The sequence below is a fragment of the Staurois parvus genome, unplaced genomic scaffold (genome assembly GCF_062004578.1).
Source record: "Staurois parvus isolate SC_StPar_1 unplaced genomic scaffold, SC_StPar_1.0 ptg000152l, whole genome shotgun sequence".
NCBI classification, from domain to species: Eukaryota; Metazoa; Chordata; class Amphibia; order Anura; family Ranidae; genus Staurois; species Staurois parvus.
The window spans coordinates 1920908-1948877 of NW_028317948.1; the positions used below are offsets into that span (position 1 = coordinate 1920908).

Below are 27970 nucleotides of genomic sequence, written 5' to 3' on the forward strand. Positions count from 1 at the left end.
CTTTTGTGCTTGCAGCTGCTGGTGGGAAGGAGAGGAGGGAAGCCGACAGCACTGTGGGGATGGGGGCACACAGGATGGTGCACAGGGCGGGTGATGGGTGTGGTGGGGGGGGGGCAATTACTGGAACTGATCCCCTATATAGCTCCCTCTGCAGGCTCCGTACAGGAGGACTTATCCAAGGCCCTGGTTCTGACTCCAGGTCACATCTTGGCTCCCATTATACTCTATGGGCATTCTCTTTTGTCATTCACCTTTGTCATTCCATAGAAAACAACTATAATCCCAATAGAAAACAACTATAATCTTCTACGAATTGATTTGATATGTCTAATGCTTCGAATCTAAAGTCACATTTACTTCCCATTATACTCTATGGGCATTCCTTTTTGTCATGCCATAGAAAACAGCTATAATCCCAAATTATTTCAATTTACCATCTGCTACTCTACCTTTGTCATTCCATAGAAACCAATGATAATCCCACTTCATCTCAATGTCATCACCACTGAATGTGGAAAGTATTTCTGCTAAAGATTTATTTTGAATGTTTTTATTTATTACAGGTACTTATATAGCACCGTCAATTTACACAGCACGTTACATATACATTGTACTTTCAAATCAGTCTCTACCCTTCAAGGGGCGTACAATGTAAAGTCCCTAATTTACGTTCATACATACACATACTAGGGCCAATTTAGACAGGATCCAATTAACCTGCCAGCATGTCTTTGGAGTGTGGGAGAAAAGCAGAGTACTCGGAGGAAACCCACACAGGCACAACATGCAAACACCAGGCAAGTGGTGCCATGGTTGGGATTTGAACCAACAGCCCTGGTACTGCCAGGCAGAAGTGCTAACCATTTAGCCACTGTGCTGAATGTTGACTAGTTCTGACGCCAGGTAACATTATACTTTCCATTATACTCTATGGGCACATTCCTTTGTGTCATTCACCTATCATTCCATAGAAAACAGATATAATCCCAAATGATTTCAATTTTACAATCTGCTACTCTACTTGAGGATCACCTGTGGGAAAGGTTAATTTGCTACGTGACACAGATTTTTCTGCAAGTACATTCATATTTTGCTTCCCATTATATTCTGCGGGGCATTCCCTTCTGTCATTCACCCTTCTCATTCCATAGAAAACATTAGTCTATTATTAACATCACCACTGACTTTGCAGAGTATGCCTTCTATACTGTATGTGATATGTCTAATGGTTCTGACTCCAGTATTCTCTATGGGCATTCGCTTCTGTTCCATTATTCTCTATGGGCATTCCCTTCTGTTCCATTATTCTCTATGGGCATTCCCTTCTGTTCCATTATATCGTATGTACTCTCCAGCGCCTCAGGATATGCACAGCCAAAAGGGAAGCCAAGGGTACCAGGACAGCGACAACCAAAGGAAATGTTCCAGGGGTGCAGCCCTCCTCAAACAGGGAATTCAGCCACTGGATAGAGAGAAAAAGAGAAAACAGGTGGCGCACACACCTAGTGCATTATCCAAGGTTTATTGTAGGAATGAAATAATAAAAACATACTCACAGACGAAGCATGTATCTAAAAAGCCTCAACAGCGAAGCTCTTTCTGTCCATACATCATACATCAGCATCAGAGGTTGGTCATCAGCTCTGAGGAAAGGGATTCGTCCCCGAAACGCGTCAGCCATTTGACCGCACTGACAGTGAGAACACCTTGCCCGCTGTTGTGGCCATTGTCATTTTTCTATGCTTTTTAGATACATGCTTCGTCTGTGAGTATGTTTTTATTATTTCATTCCTACAATTAACCTTAGATAATGCACTAAGTGTGCGCGCCACCTGTTTTCTCTCTATCCTTCTGTTTCATTATTCTCTATGGGCATTCCCTTCTGTTCCATTATTCTCTATGGGCATTCCCTTCTGTTCCATTTTTCTCTATGGGCATTCCCTTCTGTTCCATCATTCTCTATGGGCATTCCCTTCTGTTCCATCAATCTCTATGGGCATTCCCTTCTGTTCCATTATTCTCTATGGGCATTCCCTTCTGTTCCATTATTCTCTATGGGGATTCCCTCCTGTTCCATTATTCTCTATGGGCATTCCCTTCTGTTCCATTATTCTCTATGGGCATTCCCTCCTGTTCCATTATTCTCTATGGGCATTCCCTCCTGTTCCATCATTCTCTATGGGGATTCCCTCCTGTTCCATCATTCTCTATGGGGATTCCCTTCTGTTCCATCATTTTCTATGGGGATTCTCTTCTGCTCCATCATTCTCTATGGGGATTCCCTTCTCTTCCATCATTCTCTATGGGCATTCCCTTCTGTTCCATCATTCTCTATGGGCATTCCCTTCTGTTCCATCATTCTCTATGGGCATTCCATTCTGTTCCATCATTCTCTATGGGCATTCCCTTCTGTTCCATCATTCTCTATGGGCATTCCCTTCTGTTCCATTATTCTCTATGGGCATTCCCTTCTGTTCCATCATTCTCTATGGGCATTCCCTTCTGTTCCATTATTCTCTATGGGCATTCCCTTCTGTTCCATTATTCTCTATGGGCATTCCCTTCTGTTCCATCATTCTCTATGGGCATTCCCTTCTGTTCCATTATTCTCTATGGGCATTCCCTTCTGTTCCATTATTCTCTATGGGCATTCCCTTCTGTTCCATCATTCTCTATGGGGATTCCCTTCTGTTCCATTATTCTCTATGGGGATTCCTCCTGTTCCATTATTCTCTATGGGCATTACCTTCTGTTCCATTATTCTCTATGGGCATTCCCTTCTGTTCCATCATTCTCTATGGGGATTCCCTTCTGTTCCATTATTCTCTATTGGCATTCCCTTCTGTTTCATCATTCTCTATGGGCATTTCCTTCCGTCATTCATTTTAGTATGTCCCACGTTCTGCCCTCATGGTGTAAAGCACTGTGCTGTTGGCACTATATAACCCTACACACTTAAGCGTTTCCTGCCGTGTTTTGCAGAGACGCAGTACAGTCCATTTAACATGATTTCCTATGGGACAGGTTCACATCTCCACGTTTTCACCCAGTGCGTTTTTTGGAATGGGTCAGGGACTTTTTTGAATGCAACACGGTGCATTGTTGGTTCTATAGACTTCAATGGGAATGCTGCATTGTATTGCGTTTTTGATGTGTTCTAAATCTGCCTATCAACAAGGAAAAACGCATCAAAAACACAGAAAAACCGCAAGAGCCAAAACGCTACGCAAAACGCAATGCAGAAATGCCTCAAACGTAACCTGCATAAGTGTGAACCTAGACTAAATCCTGAATAATAACTAATATAGATATATATATATAGACTATCCCCCCATTTTGTGCCATTTGTTTCTGGGTTGTATTTTGTACAATATCCTGGCAGTCACAAGCAGCATCCATCCAGTCGTGTGCTGGTGTCCCCTCCATCATACAAACACCTAGGAGAGAACAGTGACAAGTGTGAACTGCAAGTGAGCAGCTGGAGGAGCGCACAGCACTCAGACGGCGCTCCTTGTTGCTAGGCAGACATGGCCTCTGTCAGCTTCCGTAGTAACAGAGTGACTGGGAGCCGCCGCAGCCAGCAGGTTGGGGGGAGGTGGAGGGGGAGGACCAGTGAGTCATGTTTACTTCCGGGGGTCTCTCCGGAGAAGGGGATCGAGTTCCGGGGCAGTGTCCGGCCCGGTCCTCAGCGCTGGGTTGTTTGTCTTGTATGCGGAGGGATCTCCCCCCTCCGTGTGAGAGGGGAGCGGGCAGCGGCGGGGGGGGAAAGATATGGATAAACTGACCATTATATCAGGATGTCTGTTTCTGGCCGCCGATATCTTCGCCATCGCCAGCATCGCCAACCCGGACTGGATCAACACCGGCGAGTCTGCGGGTGAGCGGGGGGCACCGGGGAGAGGACGGGCAGGGAGCGGGGTGTGCGGACACTGGCCGGGCTGTCCGATCCCACCGGGCCAGGAGAGCACAGCGATGGCATGTGTATGGGGGAATGGGATGTCCAAAGAACAGAGGTGGGGGGTAGAGCCAAGGGAGAGGGAGTGATGGAGGAAGAGCAATGGTGATCAGAGGGGATGTGCGGAGAGAATTGGTGATGAGGAGTGCACAGTGTGATGGTGATCAGAGAGCAATGGTGATAAGCAGAGATGTGATCAGAGAGCAATGGTGATAAGCAGTGATGTGATCAGAGAGCAATGGTGATATAAGCAGTGATGTGATCAGAGAGCAATGGTGATAAGGAGTGTTGTGATCAGAGAGCAATGGTGATAAGCAGTGATGTGATCAGAGAGCAATGGTGATAAGCAGTGATGTGATCAGAGAGCAATGGTGATAAGCAGTGATGTGATCAGAGAGCAATGGTGATAAGCAGTGATGTGATCAGAGAGCAATGGTGATAAGCAGTGATGTGATCAGAGAGCAATGGTGATAAGCAGTGATGTGATCAGAGAGCAATGGTGATAAGCAGTGATGTGATCAGAGAGCAATGGTGATAAGCAGTGATGTGATCAGAGAGCAATGGTGATAAGCAGTGATGTGATCAGAGAGCAATGGTGATAAGGAGTGATGTGATCAGAGAGCAATGGTGATAAGGAGTGATGTGATCAGAGAGCAATGGTGATCAGAGAGCAATGGTGATAAGCAGTGATGTGGTCAGAGAATAATGGGGGTAAGCAGTGATGTGGTCATTCAGGGATGGTGATAAGCAGTGATGTGGTCATTCAGGGATGGTGATAAGCAGTGATGTGGTCATTCAGGGATGGTGATAAGCAGTGATGTGGTCATTCAGTGATGGTTATAAGCAGTGATATGGTCATTCAGGGATGGTGATAAGCAGTGATATGGTCATTCAGGGATGGTGATAAGCAGTGATGTGGTCATTCAGGGATGGTGATAAGTAGTGATGTGGTCATGCAGGGATGGTGAAAAGCAGTGATGTGGTCAGGGAGCAATGGTGATAAGCAGTGATGTGGTCAGAGAGCAATGGCGATAAGCAGTGATGTGGTCACTCAGGGATGGTGATAAGCAGTGATGTGGTCAGAGAGTAATGGTGATAAGCACTGATGTGGTCAGAGAGCAATGGTGATAAGCAGTGATGTGGTCACTCAGGGATGGTGATAAGCAGTGATGTGGTCAGAGAGCAATGGTGATAAGCAGTGATGTGGTCAGAGAGCAAAGTTGATAAGCAGTGATGTGGTCAGAGAGCAAAGTTGATAAGCAGTGATGTGGTCAGAGAGCGATGGTGATAAGCAGTGATTTGGTCAGAGAGCGATGGTGATAAGCAGTGATTTGGTCAGAGAGCGATGGTGATAAGCAGTGATGTGGTCAGAGAGCGATGGTGATAAGCAGTGATGTGGTCACAACAGCGATGGTGATAAGCAGTGATGTGGTCACAACAGCGATGGTGATAAGCAGTGATGTGGTCACAACAGCGATGGTGATAAGCAGTGATGTGGTCACAACAGCGATGGTGATAAGCAGTGATGTGGTCACAACAGCGATGGTGATGAGCGATAATGTGGTCACGCAGTGATGGTGGTGTGCAAAGAGTAGTGGTAGTGATCAGAAAGCAATGGTAATAAGGAGTGCAAGTAGCAATCATGATGCACAAGGCACAATGTAATCGGAGGGTGATGTGTGAAGAACAGTGGTTGTGCTCAAGGAGTAGTGGTGGCGTTCAGAGAGCAATGGTGATAAGGAGTGATGGTGATGTGATAGGAGAAATGTGATCCGGGAGTGATGGTGATGATCAGGGAATAGTGTTTTTAAGAGAGCATTGGTGATAAGGAACGATGGTGATCACAGAGCTGTAGTGATGTGCAAGAAGTGATGTGATGTACAGGGGGCAATGTTGGGGGGGGTTGTGTGTAAAGAGATGTGGTGTGTGTATAGAGCCAGGGGGAGAAGGAGTGATGTTGTACAAGTAGCAGAGGGGATGTGTATAGAGAATTGGTGATGTGCAGTGAGTAGTGGTGGTGATCAGAAATGAATTGTGATGGTTGTGTGCAAAGAGTACTAGTGGTGTTCAGAGAGAAACTGTGTTGTACAGGGAGTGATAGTGATGTGTATACTGTGGTGGTGATACCAGAGAGCAATAGTAATAAGGAGTGCAAGGAGCACTGGTGATAAGGAGTGAAAGGAACGATATGAAAGACGTAAGATGTGTGCAGAGAATAGTGGTGATGTTCAGAATGTAATGGTAATAAGGAGTGCAAGGAGCAATCATGATGCACAAGGAGCGATGTGATCAGACAGCAGTGCTGATGTGCAAGAAGTGATGGTGGTGCCCAAAGAGTAATGGTGGTGTTGAGAGTGCAGTGGTGATAAAGAGTGCAAGGAGCTAAAATGGTGTACAAAGCAATGGAGATGTAATAGGAACCGATGGTGGTGTGCAGGTAGCGACGATGGGTTGCGAAGTGTAGTGGTAATGTGTATGGTATAGTGGTGATGATCAGAGAGCAGTGGTAATAAGTAGTGTTAGGAGCAATGGTGATGTGCACAAACAGTGGTGGTGGTCAGAAAACAATGGAGATCACAGACTGATGTACAAAAAGTAATGTGATGTACAGGGAGCGATGGTACTGTGCAGGGGGTGAAGGTGGCGTACAAAGAGTAGTGGTTGTATTCAGACAGCAGTCATGATGTACAAGGAGCAATGTGATCAGAGAGTGATGGTGATTAGCGGGGAGTGATGATGGTGTGCTAGAAGTGCTTGTGTTCAGAGAACAATGGTGATGTGCAGTGAGTAGTGGTGGTGGTCAGAGAGTAGCTGTGATGAGGGGTCATGGTGATGTACAGCGAGTAGTGGTCAGAGAGTAGCAGTGATGAGGAGTCATGGTGATGTACAGGGAGTAGTGGTCAGAGAGCAGCAGTGATGAGGAGTCATAGTGATGTACAGCGAGTAGTGGTCAGAGAGCAGCAGTGATGAGGAGTCATGGCGATGTACAGCGAGTAGTAGTCAGAGAGTAGCTGTGATGAGGAGTCATGGCGATGTACAGCGAGTAGTGGTCAGAGAGTAGCTGTGATGAGGAGTCATGGCGATGTACAGCGAGTAGTGGTCAGAGAGTAGCTGTGATGAGGAGTCATGGCGATGTACAGCGAGTAGTGGTTAGAGAGCAGCAGTGATGAGGAGTCATGGCGATGTACAGCGAGTAGTGGTCAGAGAGTAGCTGTGATGAGGAGTCATGGTGATGTACAGCGAGTAGTGGTCAGAGAGCAGCTGTGATGAGGAGTCATGGTGATGTACAGTGAGTAGTGGTCAGAGAGTAGCAGTGATGAGGAGTCATGGTGATGTACAGCAAGTAGTGGTCAGAGAGCAGCAGTGATGAGGAGTCATGGTGATATACAGTGAGTAGTGGTCAGAGAGTAGCTGTGATGAGGAGTCCTGGTGATGTACAGCGAGTAGTGGTGGTGGTCAGAGAGTAGCAGTGATGAGGAATCATGGTGATGTACAGCAAGTAGTGGTCAGAGAGTAGCTGTGATGAGGAGTCCTGGTGATGTACAGCGAGTAGTGGTGGTGGTCAGAGAGTAGCTGTGATGAGGAGTCCTGGTGATGTACAGCGAGTAGTGGTGGTGGTCAGAGAATAGCTGTGATGAGGAATCATGGTGATGTACAGCAAGTAGTGGTCAGAGAGCAGCTGTGATGAGGAGTCCTGGTGATGTACAGCGAGTAGTGGTGGTGGTCAGAGAGTAGCTGTGATGAGGAGTCATGGTGATGTACAGCAAGTAGTGGTCAGAGAGTAGCTGTGATGAGGAGTCATGGTGATGTACAGTGAGTAGTGGTCAGAGAGCAGCTGTGATGAGGAGTCCTAGTGATGTACAGCGAGTAGTGGTGGTGGTCAGAGAGTAGCTGTGATGAAGAGTCCTGGTGATGTACAGCGAGTAGTGGTGGTGGTCAGAGAGTAGCTGTGATGAGGAGTCATGGTGATGTACAGCGAGTAGTGGTCAGAGAGTAGCTGTGATGAGGAGTCATGGTGATGTACAGCGAGTAGTGGTCAGAGAGTAGCTGTGATGAGGAGTCATGGTGATGTACAGCGAGTAGTGGTGGTGGTCAGAGAGTAGCTGTGATGAGGAGTCATGGTGATGTACAGTGAGTAGTGGTCAGAGAGTAACTGTGATGAGGAGTCCTGGTGATGTACAGCAAGTAGTGGTCAGAGAGCAGCAGTGATGAGGAGTCATGGTGATGTACAGCGAGTAGTGGTCAGAGAGCAGCAGTGATGAGTAGTCCTGGTGATGTACAAAGAGAGATGCAGATCTGAAACAGGTTTATTGTAGGAATGTATTACTGCTAGATGAGAGAACCATCTTTGAACCATCTTTGAAATTGCTGAGGATCTGATCTGGCGGTGATCCTAGTGGTGGTGTTGTGATTTCCTCATGCCAAGACGCCCACCAATGCCTATAGGCTCTCACATTTCATCGCTAGGAGGGTCACTTGGTGAACAGTTGTGATGATAGGTAATTAAAGATCACAGTGGACAGGTGTTAATGGGATAAAACATTGAACAGCCATCCTGTAAAGGAATGTATTGAATACTTACCTGTCCAGGCTGCCCTATCCTGCGTAGTGATTGGCTCCTCTGGTGGCTGGCACTTCTAGAATCGTTTGGATATCGTATTCCTGCTATGCATTGTGCTTCTTCCCACCTGGCTATCACGCCACTACAGGACACAGTTGCTGAGGGGTGAACCCAGAGTGTCTTGCAGGTGACGTAATGTCCAAGAAGGGGGGAACCACAGTGCCCTGCAGGAGGCTAGATATGACGCACTGGAAGTGTTCGATAGTGGTGCCCACTGGACAGGTAAGTGTCAATTTATCATTTACAGGGTGTCTCTTACCCTAGGTTCACACCTAAGCACTTCCTGCAGCGTTTTTCAGAAACGCAGTACAGTCCATTTAACATGATTTCCTATGGGACAGGTTCACATCTCCACATTTTCACCCGGTGCGTTTTATGGGAAGGGTTAGGGACACTTTTGAACGCAAAACATTGCGTTTTTGGTTCTATAGATTTACTGGGAAAGCTGCAGAAAAGCATGTATTGCGTTTTTTATGTGTTTTTGATACATTTTGCATTTAAAATCTGCCTAGCAACAACAAAAATTAAAAAAAAAAAACGCATCAAAAATGCAAAGCGCATCATGCAATGCAAAAACTCATCAAACATCTGCATAGGTGTGAACCTAGACTTATTGATGTTGTATCTTAACAAGGTCGCTTTAGTAATGCAGAGTAAGACTTTGCTGATTATGTTCAGTTTTTACCGTTGTTGCACCTTCAGCTGTTTGTCGCCATGAGAGAGGATTGCATTGTACATGCATGGTTATGTAGAGGGCAGACATCCCTGGCACCAGCCTCGGCTCACATGAGCAATCGATGGTTTTCAGATATTTACAATACGCCTTTATTTATTAACCTCCCTGACGGTGTGATTATTTCAGATTTTTGGTGCTGAAAGCGGTACCATTATTCTGCATGGAAATATGTAGTTTTTTTTATTGTAGACTGTAATTTTTAGGAATAACTCACTGAAATCTGTCCGAACAAGAGTCTAGTAAACATCCCGGGTATGATAAAAATTTGAAACACCAAATCATAAATTATAATTTAATAAATAATCATAAAAAAATAATATAATAATAATACATTTAATTCAATAATATAATCAAACCAAAAACACTGAAATTTGAAATATAGCGCCAAGTTTGCACATTGCTGAGCAAAGTCGCAAAATCGTTTTCAGTGTCTGATGACGAATTTCCCCCATGAATCATTATCACTCAATTCTGCAAGTGGTTCTGATTTACTATCGCTGTTCTCTAGCTGGTCTAAAACCGCTTTTGACATAAAGGGACGCTTTTTGGATTCAATGGACATTTCTCAGTTTCCAGGCAGAAAGAACAGACAAAATGCAGACAGGGGACAGGACAAAGCAGTAGGGACAAATGTATGTGAAATGGGTTGAAACAGCAATGTTTTGCTATGTAAATTTTTTTTTGAAAAAAATTACATTTTTTAACATTTTAAAATTTCCCGCCGCTGGCGTACGTCCCGACGTCACAGGGACCGGAAAACACAGAAGCCGGATGCCGGCATCGGCCGGAGGAGATGGCCGGGGATGCTGCAGGGGACACATCGCGGGAGCGAAGGACAAGGTAAGGTCTGCAGGGACTCCCTATGCAGCGCCGCATGGTAAGCCCGAGTGTAGCTCGGGGTTACCGCTTTTGGTACTGACGTTTTACCCCGAGCTACACTCGGGAATACCGTTAGGGAGGCTAAAAAAGTTAGTTGTAAAACTGCCAGATTTCTGACTGTCTCTGGGTTCAATGCTTACAGTGCTAGTAAACTCGTTTTCTATTTGTACCTACAGGGGAGTTTACGATAAAGCTTACCTGTAGGTAAAATAAATATCTCCCAAACGTACACCATTTAGGAGCTATTCTATAGAACAGCAACTGGTGAGATCACCGACTCATGCGTTCTGAAGGAACGTCTACCCGTGCCGTTCCTTCAAAGCTGTGTGCCATGGCCGAAACCCCGGTGCGCAGGAGTGACATCGTCAGCGGCTTGACCATTCAAGCAGCCGCAGCCCACAAACCCGGGAAGAAGGACTGGGTGAAGATGGAAGCCTTGTCAGCAGTGACAGCATGCCACTGGAGGGCTTCATTCTAAGGCTCTGTTATGATGTGCTAGTTTGCAATGCATATTAGCACATTATGATATTCCCTTGCAAAAAGGACTTTTTTTTTTTTTTCTTTTTGTATAATGAGTTTATTATTGCTTTAAATGCTACAGTTTTAGCAGCTGACCTCAGAAGTTGCATTGTGTCCAATTCTTTCATGTTTTAGAGTTTGCTTTTCCTGCAGTTTCACCCAGTCCCTGGATTGCTGGCCCCCTATCTTAGTATTACTCATTGGCTTCCAGGGTCCTACGGGGCTACCGTGGTGTGCATGCTCCTAGGAATGGAATGCATGCCTGATGCTGAAAGTGGCTACTAATTTTGTGAATGACTGGGGGAACTCTGGGAATGATGAGAAATACACTCCAGGGGAGGGTGATATTGTGGCTCTGTTCCCCAACAGGACGTTTGGGAGGTATGTTATAAATTGGAACTAAAATCTCAATACTTAATTGTCCAGCGGTTCTGTGGGTACATCTTCTTCTGGTCTTCAGGCCTCTTCATGGGCCAGCGGGGGGTGACGTCACTCCTGCACTTGCAGAGGAGGCCATCATCCCGGCACTGTAAGCTCTCCTGCGCATGCACAGGAGGCCATCATCCCGACACTGTAAGCTGTTCTGCGCATGCACAGGAGGCCATCATCCCGGCACTGTAAGCTGTCCTGCGCATGCGAAGGAGGCCATCATCCCGGCACTGTAAGCTGTCCTGCGCATGCACAGGGGGCCATCATCCCGGCACTGAAAGCTGTCCTGCGCATGCACAGGAGGCCATCATCCCTGCACTGTAAGCTGTCCTGCGCATGCACAGGAGGCCATCATCCCTGCACTGTAAGCTGTCCTGCGCATGCACAGGAGGCCATCATCCCTGCACTGTAAGCTGTCCTGCGCATGCACAGGAGGCCATCATCCCTGCACTGTAAGCTGTCCTGCGCATGCACAGGAGGCCATCATCCCTGCACTGTAAGCTGTCCTGCGCATGCACAGGAGGCTATCATCCCTGCACTGTAAGCTGTCCTGCGCATGCACAGGAGGCCATCCCGGCACTGTAAGCTGTCCTGCGCATGCAGAGGAGGCCATCATGCCGGCACTGTAAGCTGTCCTGCGCATGCAAAGGAGGCCATCATGCCGGCACTGTAAGCTGTCCTGCGCATGCAAAGGAGGCCATCATCCCGTTACTGTAAGCTGTTCTGCGCATGCACAGGAGGCCATCATCCCAGCACTGTAAGCTGTCCTGTGCATACACAGCTCAGTTTACAGTGGTGGAAAAGATGGTGAGCAAGTAGGTATGAGCATTTTATTGAAGAGGAGACAGTGCATGTCTCTTCTGCAATAAAAGCCTGCCTGCATGGAGTTTTTTTTACAGAAGATCTTTACTTGGGCAGCACAGTGGCTAAATGGTTAACACTTTCGCCTGGCAGTACTAATGTCGTTGGTTCGAATCCCAGCCATGGCACCACCTGCCTGGAGTTTGCATGTTCTCCCTGTGCCTGTGTGGGTTTCCTCCGGGTACTCCAGTTTCCTCCCACACTCCAAAAGACATGTTGGTAGGTTAATTGGAACCTGTCTAAATTGGCCCTTAGATTGTGCGCCCCTTGGGGGTTAGGGACTGATGTGAATCTACAATATATATGTAAAGTGCTGTGTAAATTGACAGCGCTATATAAGTACCTGTAATAATACTAAATAATAATAAATAATACTTCCGCTTTAATGGCCTATACCTATGGCAAGGGTATTACCCACCTTTACTCAAAGCTGCAGAGTTTGTTTTTTATCTAAAGGTGCCCCTTATGTATATTATCAGCATTTTGGTCTCAGTACAGGTTTTCTTTATTGTAGAGAAGCATGTAAGAAGTGCAGTATTCCCTGTCAACCAATTGTGATCTATTTGTTGTCATTCTGACTGCACTATGAATGCTGACCTCTGGCTGCACCACGCACTTTCAAGGGCTATACTGTATTACTGTATTAGGCTGGTGAACAATGCAGTTTGAGTAATGAGAACATTCATTACTTACATTGATCTAGAAAAATGTTAGGACACATAATATAGGAAATTCATTCAAGTGCTCAGTGTATTTTGTGTTTCTACTAGAAATGGTTGTGATCCGTAAAATGTTGCAAGATTTGCTAGATTATGTTGTATGTAAAGCAAGGGGAATAGGCAAATCAGACTTGAATATGAATAACATGGAGAGTGATGAGGACCTGACATTTGTGTGTTTAACAAACTGTAAAAAATTGGGGCTTCTGGTTACATAATAGCATCTAGATCAGCCTTTCTCACCCAAGGTGACCAGACAACATGGGGTGCCTTGAGGTTTCTTCAGGGGTGCCTTGGCAGAATGCCTAAAAAAATGCCAAAAACGTGTATGCAAGCCAGTGGGTGGAACAAGCCTGCCTTTTAGTTACACAAAGCCATAGGTTTTCATTGTGCACTTATACGACCTTCTAGCTATTGGACAACCAATGACATCACCAGTTGATAAGGTGGATGTTGGCTGCCTGCACAGTATCCTTGTTTGACCCTCCCCCGCCCCTCTCCATCAGTGCTGGGGTCACATTAGCTCAGTGATGAAGAAAAACTGAGGGAGAAGAGAAACATTGGAATACTAGTCAGTACCAGTGTTCAAAAGTGTATTTGCTTTGGAAGAATAAATCACCTCCACTGTTGGGTGTCCTACATGTGTGGATGTTGCTATGTAATATAAAACTATTTAGAATAGTTTTTCACACTTTAGAATGCGGTGCTCTTTTAAAATTATGGACAGTCTAGATGCACCCCATTTTAGAATGGGGTGCCTTGGGACTGTTTATAATTTTTAAAGGGTACCTCGGGACTGTCCATAATTTCAAAGGGTGCCTTGAGTGAAAAAAGGTTGAAACACTGATCTAGATACGTCTTTTACAAGTACCCGAATTCTGGAAAGCATTGTGCAATGAAGCACACATCCTGTGATAGAAGTTCGGTGGTTGTCATTGCTGACCTGCTGACAAAATTGGTTGCCTAACTGTTGTGATGGCCTAACTTAGCCTTTCTCAACCTTTTACCCCAGTAATTTATCAGGGGCCAGTGGGAAAAATGCCCCTTACATTGGTTGGAATACCATCCTTACAGACAGATAAAGATTGTTGGAGTCATACTACTGACTCTATCAAGTGGTGATGTCCCCTAAACTATGTGGGCACCATCATCAGGCAAGTCAATCAGTCACAAGGCTCAGGGAACCTTTGGTAGAACTCTATGGTTTTACGGAACCCTGGTTGAGGATGACTGGCCTAAATACTTTCACAAACCATGAAGCAGTTATACCTGTCAGGGGTCATTACATCAAAAACCTCCAAATAAGAATACCTATACAAGCAGACTGAATATTTATCTTTCCCACTGCCTGCATCTCCAGAACACAGTACTCTATGAATGGAAGATGGGCAAATAAATGAAAGGTCCGCCACCTACATTTATGGAGCATTTTTCATTGCTTTAAGTGATAGTACAGGTTTTATGAATGAAATTGGGGGGTCCTTGAGTATATTCTGTTTATGTGATCATATGCTGCATTTATGTTGCCATCAATTTTGATTTTAAGAAGTCTCACCAAACATTTTCTTACTTAATCATGACCTCCAGGGGACAAAAAAAACATGTAGCACTTAGTCCTGTCTTTCTAGCTGGTTTGGATACTGAGCTAACTTTGTCAATAGCATGCCACCCTCCTCCCACCGCTGTCTGACCATGATGATCACAAGGTGACTAATATATATTTAGTTGTAACTGTTTGTCTCTGATATAGTCACAAGTCCAAGATGTCACAACTCACATAGGGGATTGACAGGAGGGGGGAAATGTGAGATGGTGGTGTGGAAAAGAAATGACTGCGGGGAATACAGGTGCTGGGAAAGAAGAGGAGAAAGAGATTGTCAGTAGGTAGTCGGTGAGAGAAGTGACCTCCGGGACAATGTTAATAACAGTGTTGGGTACGAAGAGGAGAACAAACTTGGCAGTGGGCAGTAGGGACATTGTTTATTCTGTTAGAGCAGGGGTCCTCAAACTTTTTAAACGGGGGGCCAGTTCACAGACCTTCACACTGTTGGGGGGCCGGACTATAGCTTGAAAAAAATATGAACAAATTCCTCTATACATCACACATATCTTATTTGTAGTGCAAAAAACACAAGAAAAACAATACAATATTTAAAATGCACCAGACACTGACGCACTGTACACCACAATGCACTGTACTCTGTAACGCACTGGACGCTGTAACACACTGGATTCCGCAATTCACTGTATGCTGTAACGCACTGTACGCCGCAATGCACTGTATGCTGTAACACACTGGACGCCGCAATGCGCTGTATGCTGTAACGCACTGGACACCCCAATGCACTGTACTCTGTAACGCACTGGACACCCCAATGCGCTGTATGCTGTAACGCACTGGACACCCCAATGCACTGTACTCTGTAACGCACTGGACACCCCAATGCACTGTACTCTGTAACGCACTGGACACCCCAATGCACTGTACTCTGTAACGCACTGGACACCCCAATGCACTGTACTTTGTAACACACTGGACACCCCAATGCACTGTACTCTGTAACGCCACTGGACACCGCCATGCACTGTACTCTGTAACGCCACTGGACACCGCCATGCACTGTACTCTGTAACGCACTGGACACCCCAGTGCACTGTACTCTGTAACGCACTGGACACCCCAATGCACTGTACTCTATAACGCACTGTACACTCCAATGCACTGTACTCTGTAACGCACTGGACACCCCAATGCACTGTACTGTGTAACGCCACTGGACACCGCCATGTACTGTACTCTGTAACGCACTGTACACCCCAATGCACTGTACTCTATAACGCACTGTACACCCCAATGTACTGTACTCTGTAACGCCACTGGACACCGCCATGCACTGTACTCTGTAACGCACTGGACACCGCAATGCACTGTACCTCATGCCTGGTGTACTTACCTCCTTTCCTGTTGCTCCTGTGGCTGCAGCAGGTGAAATAAGGGACTTCCAGGCTGCTGCCGCTCGCTGTGTCCTTGCTGCCAAGGACCCAGTGAGAAGCGTAGCAAATTGCCGGTCCGTTTTTCTGTCTGATTTTTTTTTTTTTTTTCTTTTTTTGTTTTTGTTTTCTTGTTTTGTTTTTGTTTTTTTTCCAGGCTGGCCGAATAAATGGCTTTGGCGGGCCGTAGTTTGAGGACCCCTGCGTTAGAGTATAGAACAACAAGACTGGCAGTGGTAATTGGCAGAAAAGGATGAGTGTCGGAGGGCATAGCAAAGTGGCTGGTAGTCACTGGGCTTTGCTGAAACTTCCCCCATAGGAACAGCCACAAATTGGGCTTCTTAATGGGTGGAGCTCCCAGCCAAAATTACAAAACCTTAAAGAAGTGCGGTTTTGCAGATAGTTCTGCATATTGTTTCTGAAGCATAGATAGTGTTTTTTTTTTTACATGAATCATTGGACTAGCAGACGAAATCTTATTCTTGGGACTTTGTTTTTAAAGGATAAGTTCACGTAAAAAAAAAAAAAAGTTGGAATGGTTTTTATTTCTTTATAGGACTTGCTGACTCCTCTCCAACAACAGTGTTAGTGGTTATGACCAAAAAATTTCATTTTGGTCTCATTACTCCAAACGATTTTGTTCTAAATATTTTGAGGCTTCTCTGGGTGTGGTTTGTTGTATTGTAAATGAGTTATTTTGTAGCATTGGTGCAGCAGAAATGGCAAACATTTTACAAATCCTATCAGGGGTATGTGAACCTACCACAGTAAAATACCACCAACTGTGGTAAAATAATGACTTGAGCTACGTGCACACTAACGTTTTTTTAAGCTCCTAGAAGCTGTTATCAGCATTTATTTTTCTGCTCCTAGAAGCTAAATAGTGTTATCCTATGTGTCCATTCATACTGCTTTAGGCTATTAGCATTTTTTGAGCTTCAGCGTCTAGGGGTAGAAATAAAATCGTTTTTGTAGCGTGTTTGGGAATGTTTTTCCAGCAAAAAAACCTACTAAATGCTCCTAAACACTTCTAAATGCTACTAAAACGCTTGTAACAACTTTTTTATCTTTCCTACATGTACTGTAAAAATGCCAATACAATGCTAATGCTTCCAAATGCTACTAAAATGCTATTACCAGTGTTTTTTTATCCAGCATTTTTTCCAGAGTTAGTGTGCATAGACCCTAATTGTTGCAGGTCAATGAAATTTTACGAATTCATTTATGAAGGTTTAAATTTAGTTGTACAAATAGAAAACACTCAAAAAAATAGTGGAAGTAAGCCAGCCATACATGGGTCGAATTCTCAACATTGGGCGTGTTGGAAATTTGAAATACAAATTACCAATTAATGTTGGAAGAATTGTGCAAGAAACATAATCGAAAAAGAAATGCACATGAGGTGTGCCCTGAAAAGAAAAGAAGATTCTTGACCATGAAATTTCTTTTCTATATCAACATGAAGTGAAATTGAAGGCTTGATTGGTCGAATTTCAAAATCAATAGTGGTACCATCGGATTACAAAATGCACTAAATTTTCGATTTGTAATTTCTGCAACCTAGGTTTTCCTTGATGTTAAGCCGGCCATAGCTGGTTCGCATCTTGAACTATGTACAGTGGGGAAAACAATTATTTGATCCCCTGCAGATTTTGTACATTTGCCCACTTACAAAGAAATTAAGGGTTTATCATTTTTATCAAAGGTGTATTTTAAATGATAGAGACAGAATATCAACCAAAAATCCAGAAAGAACACGATACAAATGTTATAAACTGACTTGCAGTTCACTGAGTAAAATAAGTATTTTTATCCCCCAAGCAAAACATGACTTAGCATTTGGTGGAGAAACTCTTGTTGGCAAGCATAGAAGTAAGACGTTTCTTGTAGTTGGTTACCAGGTTTGCACACATCTCAGAAGGGATTTTGGTCCACTTTTCATTACAGATCTTCTCTAAATCCTTAATGTTTCTTGGCAAATTGAAGTTTCAGCTCCCTACATACATTTTCTATAGGAGTAAGGTCTGGAGACTGGCTAGGTCACTCCATGACCTTAATGTGCTTCTTCTTGAGCCTCTCCTTTGTTGTCTTGGCGGGATATTTTAGGTCATTGTCATGCTGGAAGACCCATCTTCAGTGTCCTGGCTGAGGGAACAAAGCTCTCATCCAAGATTTTCATTTCTTCATAAGTGAGCAAACTTACATAATCTGCATAATTATTTTCCCCACTGTATGGGCAGCCTGAACGTACCCAAGTTGATCAACCAACTTGGGTACAACCAGCCTGCTGGATTTTACATTCAATTATTGCTAGTGGTTGGTATAGTTGCTAGCAATTATCATTGTCTTGGTGGGGATGGCTTCCAAGAGAACAGGAAAGAAATTCCCTTAGTGTATGGCCTGCCTTATTAGCTTGGTCAAATTGTCAGGAATTATCACCGCAGAAAATTTAGAAATCGTAACGCAGGATTATTGGGTGGGACGTTTTCAGGCAATCTACAGCTTCTAACCAAAGTAGAGAAGATGTAGGTCTGGTATCTGTACACAGTTTGTGCTTGTTCGATGATTGTACGTGTTGGGTAAAATACGGTTATTGCATTGCTGATTCATTTCCAAATAAATGACCATTCCTGTTCACACATATGTCTACTTTTTAGAACCGACAGTTAGGAATTTATTACCCTTTGGTATCATTTTGTAAAGTTAACCCATGCTTTGCCAATGCAGGGTAAAGCAAGAGGTTCATGGTAATTCTGACTTCACATCAGGATGCATCCTTTGCTGTGCAGTTGTTCTCTTCACCCATGGGAGCCCAGACAGCCTTGTGTAAGCTGCCATTTTCAAAATGTATCTTACACAGGGACAGGGTGGATTTGATTTAAATCAAACTGATTTAAATCACGATTTAAATCACTAGTCAGTAAGGCTTGATTTAAATCATAGTTTTCTACATAAAGACTAATTCTTGCTGGTATAACTCTAATATGCAAGTAGATGAAGATTTTTAGAATAACAACTTTTCATATTAGTTTTTTTTATCCCCAGTTTAATAGGTTAATCATTCATATTTGGACAACTTTTCTGTTGTACTTAAGAAGGAGAAAAATTATCATTACCTTAATAATAACAATTTAAATAGATTTATTCAACTGAAACAATAACATTACAGCATATGTTATTTGCTTAAACATCCATGTTTGTTAACTAATTTGGCTAAACAAAATAATATATATTTTAAGAAACTTAGACTGTCAGCCCCTTCCTCCTCACACTTAGTTTCACTTTCTTCTTGTGCAGATCTATTCCACTCCAAACATTCAGAAAAATATTGTTTCTATTCACTGAACTTCTTGAAATTTAGCACTGAAGGGGTTGATTCTGTATTCATAGGCTTGTAGAAGTTAGGATTAAGGTCTTTTTCTTAACTCTGTTCATGTTATAACATTTTTGCTGTGAAGAAGAGGCATGTGATCTCCGCTGAGTCAAATTCAGTTTTCAGAACTGCAAAAGTAAACCAAGCATCTGTGATAATATCTTGTAGGCAGAGAAACTGCCCAATAATCTTACAAAAACCTCTGGAAGAGCATGACATTGTGAATGGATTCATGGAATTTATTTACCAAAAAAATTAAACATATACAGCCTTATTCTACATAAATAAAAAAACTAATCTTTATTTCATGATGGAATAACCTTTGGATGGTAATATATTTTCCTCAAAAAGCATTTTATTTAAAAAAATCCGATTTAAATAAAAAAAAATCTGATTTTTTTGATTTTTTTTAAAAAATCATTGATTTTTATCCACCCTGCACAGGGATGAAGACTCTTCCCACCCCATGTGACAATTCTGGGTGCCAAATCAGCCTAATCATCCATCAACAGCTCTGTCATGCAGGAGGACAGGGAGGGAGTTTCTGGAAGTACCAGTATTATTCTACTCTTCCAGTGGCCAAACCTATAGTGGGGGGCCAGGGCTTGGCGAGTAAAAGTTGTTGCAGGGACTGACTCTATATTGAATCTGTTGCTTTGCCTTGCCTGGACAAAATACAAGTTTAGTTTTAGTTGAGGCAGAGATCATTAGATTGGTGCATTGTGAGCAGTATGAATTTTACGTTGGGCCGCACAGTGGCTAAATGGTTAGCACTTCCACCTGGCAGTATTGGGGTCGCTGATTCAAGTCCCAACCATGGCACCACCTGCCTGGAGTTTGCATGTTCTCCCTGTGTCTGCGTGGGTTTTCTCCGGGCACTCCGGTTTCCTTTCACACTCCAAAGATATGCTGGTAGGTTAATTGGCTCCTGTCTAAATTGTCCCTGGTATGTGTGTGTATGAATGTAAGTTGGGGACCTTAGATTGTACGCCCTTTTGAGGGTTAGAGACTGATTTGAATGTACAATATATATGTAAAGCGCTGCGTAAATTGACAGCTTTATACAAGTACCTGAAATAAATCAAATATTTAAAAAAAATACAATTTCAAAATATTCTTAATTATTTACTAGGGCCTACATTTGTGTATTGTGCATGGTTAGCATGTTTTAGCTGGTAGAACGTGCAAAAAAAAAAAAGAAAATGAACTTCTAGAAAGATGTCAAAATCGGCGGTATGGAGAGTCCTGATATCTATGTAGATTAATGTGTATAGAGACAGATTCAGCTAGACCTAAGCAAGCATCCAGCGCTGTCCGCTTCTGTTTATGTTGTGCTGCATTAGGGCCTCTTGCATTGGGGAATACAACATAAAAATCTGACTTCTATTCTCACACCCAGGAAGCCCAGGTGCTGCATACAGACCCCCATAGACATGAATGGCTGTACGTGGGTATACGCCAGTATTACTCTGCATGAGGCCTAAAAAGAAGGCAGACTGCAGAATCTTTGGGCTCTAATGCTCCAGTTCCTGTTCATTCATATTGCTCCAGAAGGTGGGAGAGACATTTGTATCCTGTACCTATAGATACCTAGTCTTACCTATTCCATGGCTCTTTCTTCTGCAATTGCAGTGCATTTTTGACACCTTTAGATTAGGGATGCACTGAAATTTCGGTGGCCAAAAACACCCCTTTTGGCCATCGGCCGAAATGAAAAAAAAAAGCACCAATACAGATGCTGAAAAAACCCTGCCCTTCGTTGCCACCGCTCAGTTCTCAGCCTTCTTCTGGCTCTTTCTTCTGCAATTGCAGTGCATATTTGACACATTTAGATTAGGGATGCACCGAAATTTCGGTGGCCAAAAACACCCCTTTTGGCCATCGGCCGAAATGAAAAAAAAAGCACCAATACAGATGCTGAAAAAACCCTGCCCTTCGTTGCCACCGCTCAGTTCTCGGCCTTACCTGAAAAACCATCGAATGATCCCTAAATGCTCCTAAAGTCTGCCAACTGCTGCTAAGAGTCGGTTTCCAGTGGTTTTTGCTGTTTTGTTTTCTTCGCAGCAGTCGCTGGCATCCTGAACAACCAGTGAATAGCCGATTGTTAAGGATTGAGCTGGCACTCCGACCACCACGTCCATAACAACATAGAACTCATCAGCTGTCAGCGGGGTTCTCCCTTAACTGCAGAATGTAGTTAAGGATTTCCAGCAATTAAAATTTGAGAGAAAAAAAAACAGCTTGGGGTCCCCCTCCAATCCATACTAGGCCCTTTGGGAGCCACAGGAACTGTTCTGGAGGCAATTTGCAAACTCATTTCGGTAGCATAAATATTAGTGTGAAATGTATATTTGTTTGTTAAAGAACATTAATTGTTATCACACTGTTATGGGTAAAGCTCCACTTTAAATTTGTGGCTACGTGATATCAGCCAACTGGAGTTCAAGCTCAAGTTCCAGCTGATTCTTGCTAAAGGAATCAAAGGAGAGTCAGGTGGGAAACTGTCAGCCAAACAGTGACTACATTCTACTGGATGAAATCACAATCAGCCGTGGCCACCTGGATATGTTAGCCGGCAGTGCAGATTCCTCCATCCACGTTTTTTTTTTTTAGCAGGGATCTGTTGATTTTCTTTTTTGCTCATCTTTTCTTTTCTGCCCACTGAGATCTCTTGTCCTGTTTGGCTGACTTTAGTTTAGGTGTATGTTTTGTGCAGCACTGGTATTGTATTGTTTAAGTTTGATGAAGGGGTGTAATATGCAGATGTTGTATTTTTGGGGTTTTTTTTACTAAGTTTAGTCTTAAACTTTTTGCTCCAGCTTTTGCTTTCCCATTACAATTGCATGCATTGAGAATTTTGGCCTCTCGTCTGAGGGCCATGGATGGACCAGTGAATGATACAGGCAACATCCTGATTAGATATACAATGTTTTTACATATTATTATTATTTCAGGTACTTATATAGCGCTGTCAATTTATGCAGTGCTTTACACATATATATATTGAACATTCACATCAGTCCCTAACCCTCAAGGGGTGTACAATTTAAGGTCCCTAACTCACATTCATACATACACATACTAGGGCCAATTTAGACAGGATCCAATTAACCTACCAGCAAGTCTTTGGAGTATGGGAGGAAACCGGAGCACCCGGAGGAAACCCACGCAAGCACAGGGAGAACATGCAAACTCCATGCAGGAGGCGCCATGGTCGGTAATTGAACCCATGACCCATTTACTGCAAGGCAGATGTGCTAACCACTAAGCCACTGTGCCGCCCATCTTATATATGGTTGTTTTGCCATTTTGAAGGTTAGCTTGCTTTCCCCACTGAATCTCTGTAGTAGTTGGGATATTGTATTTTTACTATAGAATTGCGTGAAAATTTGGCTGTGCTTGTAATCCACTTTACATGCTTGAGAGTCAGCAGCTCAAGAGGCTGTGATATCGACTTTCCTTCCATCCATTTTTACACAAAAAAAATGAAGAACTTTGAAAGTTACTTTGATTCTTTTACAAATTATGTAGATTTATATAGATTAATTATACAAATTATAGATTTTACAAACCGTTGGATAATCCTTGTAGGCAATAATGAGGACATCTGATAACTATGTGTAGTTGTCACAGCTAACTAGAATGGCTGTACACTGTCATGCAGCCTTCCACCAAAGAACAACCCAAAATAAATTCTGCTGCTCCTGACAATCGCAACAAAACCACATATGTGCGTGTTATTTTTTGTTGTACCTATAGTACAGCCCACAAACAATAGTGCACATTTTGCACTTTTTTTTTTATCCTGCCTAAAACTTACTGGCATGTAATACTAATTAAAAAAAAAAAAAGTTTGATCCTGACCACTGATCTGACATCTTTCCTTGACCTTTGACCCCAATCCTGACAATGACTTATGCCGGCCATAGACTGTTTGAAAATCGGCCAATTTTTCATCCAAAGGATTAATTGGCCGATTTTTGCACTGTTAGTGGGTTAATTGGTCGGCCGGTTTTTGGGTTTTTTGCCCTTTTGGATTATCAGTCATGTTGGAAAATTTGTGGAAAACGATTGATTTTCGCGGCAATGATGGGCAAATCGTACGATCGTTTTAACGAAAAAAAATATGCGCATGAGCTGTGACCTGGAAGGAACAGAAGTTTTGGCTGTTATATGGGGTGAACGTTATGATTTGGCCGGCTGATTTTTGTAATCGTTGGTGGTAACGTCGGTTTAACAAACGACTGATTTTTCGTTTATCGTTCGAAAAAATGCACGGTTTTCGAGCCGTCTATGGCCTACATAAGGCTCCATGTACACTGCAGCCGATAAACTCACATTTAGGAGCTTTGCTGCATTTTTTTTCAGCAGCCCCAGAACTCTCCCTAATGTTTTCCTATGTGTCCATGTACACTGTGTCATTTACAGTCGTTTATAGGTAGTTGAGTGTACAGTAGTTTTTTGAACGCACTAAACTTGCATTCAGGAGTAGACTTTATCAGCGATTCAAATGACAAACACTTGTAAACTCAGCTAACCGTGTTTATAAGCATTTGCGCTTTGGAATTTTTTTTTAACTCTTCCATTCCCAGATGCTGTCCAGCGCCTTTTTTCATCATAAAAAATGCATACAAAGCGTTTTCCCAGTACTCAGATGGACCTGGTACACCATACTTTGAGGTTTTGCATGAAAACAAATATGTTAGACACTGCTGCAATAATTTCTGCACAGAAACGAGCTGGAACACATCCAAACACTACAAAAAAAAAACGCTAATCTCTAAAATACTGCTTTCTATTTCTCTCAATATGTTTGAAATAGTTAATGTTTTACTGTTTTCAGTGCATTCTGGGCAATTTGGAAGGTCTCCTGAGTTTATCTTTAAAAAAATGCTTCTAAACGCGAACGCTCATAAACGCGGTATGCAAATGCGGCTAAACAGATGTTTTTTAATCTTTGTTTTCCAGCAGTTTCCATCGTTCAGAAGTGTTTTCCAAATGTCCCGTGTACATGGAGCCTTAGGTCAAACCCTGATCTAGCTATTTTTTTCTTTTTCTTCTTTCTTTTTCTTCTTTCCTCCTTTTTTTTTTTTTTTTTTTTTTTTTAATCACACTTTTGTTTTTGTTTACATTTTCCCCTTTGACAGGAGAAAGGAGATACATTGTATATTTTTCTCCTTTCAAAAGGAGAAAAATAACAGGGCAGGCTACAGAATGACTGATCACTGTGATAGCCAATCATTAGTACATGACCTGGAGCTAGTCCCTGTGCTGGGAGCATGCTGTGCAGTATGCTCTCAGCAAAAACACTTCTACGTATATATGTGGCCCCATAGCAGTCACTGCTGCTCTTTGTCATTGTACGGGGTGACTGGTCTTGTCTCCCCCCTTCTTGTAGTTTTTCTGCATGTAGCCCGCAGTGGGGTGGGGCTGCTGGGCCCTTCACATCGCTCTGCTCAGGGTATGTACAGCAATGTGATGATATCACTGCTACTTTTGTGCCCAGAGTTCAACTTTAAAGTCCTAGTATTGTTTGCCTTGAAAATGGTGTAGGTTGTAGGGCTTTGTCATCACTGATGGTATTAGTAGGCCACAGCTCCTGTATCTAGGCAGACATGATGTCACGGGTCTGGTCCAGCCAGAAGGAAGGATCTTCTTAGCCTCTTCTTCCACAGTGATCAGACTACATTATTATAAAGGAATTCACACAAGGTGAGAAGCTGCAGTGGGGGCCGATCTGTGAAACAGCCAGGAACTGCACAGACAACAGGATTTACGTTTTACATGATCAGAGCCACCATGTCGGTCTATTAATCAGATGATACATTCGCTGACTATGGAAAGTGCCAAAACCGAGATGGATCCATTCTTGAGTGAAAAGCAGGTGAAGTCATTTTTGGGTGGGGGGTATAAACAGTGAAGTGTTACAAGTGGTTGGTTGAGCACTGAAAGTGTATCTAAACCCAATAACACATTTTTTATGTATTGCAGCTTACCTGCCTATAGTGGTTAATTTTTTTTTCAGGCTTTTATCCTATTATTTTTATCCTGCAAAATAACACACTTTCTGTCCCTTCATGTCTACACTTGTTTTTCCACTGTATCTGCGGAGGGAACCAGGCTGGACTTTAACCCCTTGACGCCGACGTAACACAAATATGCGCCCTCACAGAACTGGGCTTTTCTTCCGTGGGACCGCATATTTGCATACCTGTCTTTCCGCTGGAGGTGCTCCACACAGCGCGCTCCCAGTACAAAGAATGGGGTATCACTGAGAGCCCTGGGTCCCGTTCTAACGATCGGAGCTCGGGACTCTCGATTCCAGGTCACAAGATCACAGTGATCAGCACTGTACAGCCCGGCCCCGTTGTGTTTTTTGCTCTCTATGAGTGGAGAAGAGAGATACATTGTATCTCTCTAACTCCTGGCATAGAGGGAAAAAAATTTTGTAAAAAAAAAAAAATATATACCGTATTTTTCGCACCATAAGACGCACTTTTTTCCCCCCAAAAAAGGGGGGAAAATGTCAGTGCGTCTTATGGAGCGAATATGGAGCGGCCGGTCCGGTATTTCCACTGCCGCCGTGTCAGAATACCGGGCCGGCCGCTCAGCTCTACAGCGGGACCTGACCACTGATCTGACATCTTTCCTTGACCTTTGACCCCAATCCTGACAATGACTTATGCCGGCCATAGACTGAAAATCGGCCAATTTTTCATGCAAAGGATTAATTGGCCGATTTTTGCACTGTTAGTGGGTTAATTGGTCGGCCGGTTTTTGGGTTTTTTGCCCTTTTGGATTATTATTGATGGGCAAATCGTACGATCGTTTTAACAAAAAAAAATATGCGCATGAGCCGTGACCTGGAAGGAACAGAAGTTTTGGCTGCCGCCGTGTCAGAATACCGGGCCGGCCGCTCAGCTCTACAGCGGGACCTTATAGAGATGACTGCTGACCTTTGGGGAGGGGGGGGAGCGGGTACCTGAATTTGACAGATACCCGCTCCCACTTCCGTGGAGTTGTTCTTTCATCTTACCTGTTCCTCTATCCAGCGACGCGGTCTTCTCGGCTTCTGTAGTGTGGGCATGACAGCCGGGTGCCAAGTGCGCATGCGCAGGAAGCGGTGCTTTTTGTGAATGGTAAGGCGGCACCTGGGAGACATGACAGATCCCAGAAGCCGCCGGACCAATCACAAAGCGCAAGTGCTTCTCGCTCATGCGCACTGGGCACCCGGCTGTCATGCCGAGCGCCATTAGTCATCCCTGTACTGTCCGCAGTCTCTGGTCATCCCTGTGCTGTCCGCAGTCTCTGGTCATCCCTGTGCTGTCCGCAGTCTCTGGTCATCCATGTGCTGTCCGCAGTCTCTGGTCATCCCTGTGCTGTCCGCAGTCTCTGGTCATCCCTGTGCTGTCCGCAGTCTCTGGTCATCCCTGTGCTGTCCGCAGTCTCTGGTCATCCCTGTGCTGTCCGCAGTCTCTGGTCATCCCTGTACTGTGTCCGCAGTCTCTGGTCATCCCTGTACTGTGTCCGCAGTCTCTGGTCATCCCTGTACTGTGTCCGCAGTCTCTGGTCATCCCTGTACTGTGTCCGCAGTCTCTGGTCATCTCCTGCACTGTGTCCGCAGTCTCTGGTCATCTCCTGCACTGTGTCCGCAGTCTCTGGTCATCTCCTGCACTGTGTCCGCAGTCTCTGGTCATCTCCTGCACTGTGTCCGCAGTCTCTGGTCATCTCCTGCACTGTGTCCGCAGTCTCTGGTCATCTCCTGCACTGTGTCCGCAGTCTCTGGTCATCTCCTGCACTGTGTCCGCAGTCTCTGGTCATCTCCTGCACTGTGTCCGCAGTCTTTGGTCATCTCCTGTACTGTGTCCGCAGTCTCTGGTCATCTCCTGTACTGTGTCCGCAGTCTCTGGTCATCTCCTGTACTGTGTCCGCAGTCTCTGGTCATCTCCTGTACTGTGTCCGCAGTCTCTGGTCATCTCCTGTACTGTGTCCGCAGTCTCTGGTCATCTCCTGTACTGTGTCCGCAGTCTCTGGTCATCTCCTGTACTGTGTCCGCAGTCTCTGGTCATCTCCTGTACTGTGTCCGCAGTCTCTGGTCATCTCCTGTACTGTGTCCGCAGTCTCTGGTCATCTCCTGTACTGTGTCCGCAGTCTCTGGTCATCTCCTGTACTGTGTCCGCAGTCTCTGGTCATCTCCTGTACTGTGTCCGCAGTCTCTGGTCATCTCCTGTACTGTGTCCGCAGTCTCTGGTCATCTCCTGTACTGTGTCCGCAGTCTCTGGTCATCTCCTGTACTGTGTCCGCAGTCTCTGGTCATCTCCTGTACTGTGTCCGCAGTCTCTGGTCATCTCCTGTACTGTGTCCGCAGTCTCTGGTCATCTCCTGTACTGTGTCCGCAGTCTCTGGTCATCTCCTGTACTGTGTCCGCAGTCTCTGGTCATCTCCTGTACTGTGTCCGCAGTCTCTGGTCATCTCCTGTACTGTGTCCGCAGTCTCTGGTCATCTCCTGTACTGTGTCCGCAGTCTCTGGTCATCTCCTGTACTGTGTCCGCAGTCTCTGGTCATCTCCTGTACTGTGTCCGCAGTCTCTGGTCATCTCCTGTACTGTGTCCGCAGTCTCTGGTCATCCCCTGAACTGTGTCCGCAGTCTCTGGTCATCTCCTGTACTGTGGCCGCAGTCTCTGGTCATCTCCTGTACTGTGTCCGCAGTCTCTGGTCATCTCCTGTACTGTGGCCGCAGTCTCTGGTCATCTCCTGTACTGTGTCCGCAGTCTCTGGTCATCTCCTGTACTGTGTCCGCAGTCTCTGGTCATCTCCTGTACTGTGTCCGCAGTCTCTGGTCATCTCCTGTACTGTGTCCGCAGTCTCTGGTCATCTCCTGTACTGT

General features: G+C 44.4%; 1 protein-coding gene across 1 annotated transcript in view; it reads left to right on the plus strand.

Moving 5' to 3' along the window:
- Window positions 1-3642: 3642 nt before the first annotated feature.
- Window positions 3643-27970, plus strand: part of MOSMO (modulator of smoothened) — a 98109-nt gene continuing 73781 nt past the window's right edge. Inside the window, exon 1 of the mRNA XM_089674792.1 lies at window positions 3643-3877. Coding sequence (XP_089530918.1) covers window positions 3772-3877 — 106 coding nt within the window. The 5' untranslated portion in view covers window positions 3643-3771. The remainder of the gene's footprint in view (window positions 3878-27970) is intronic.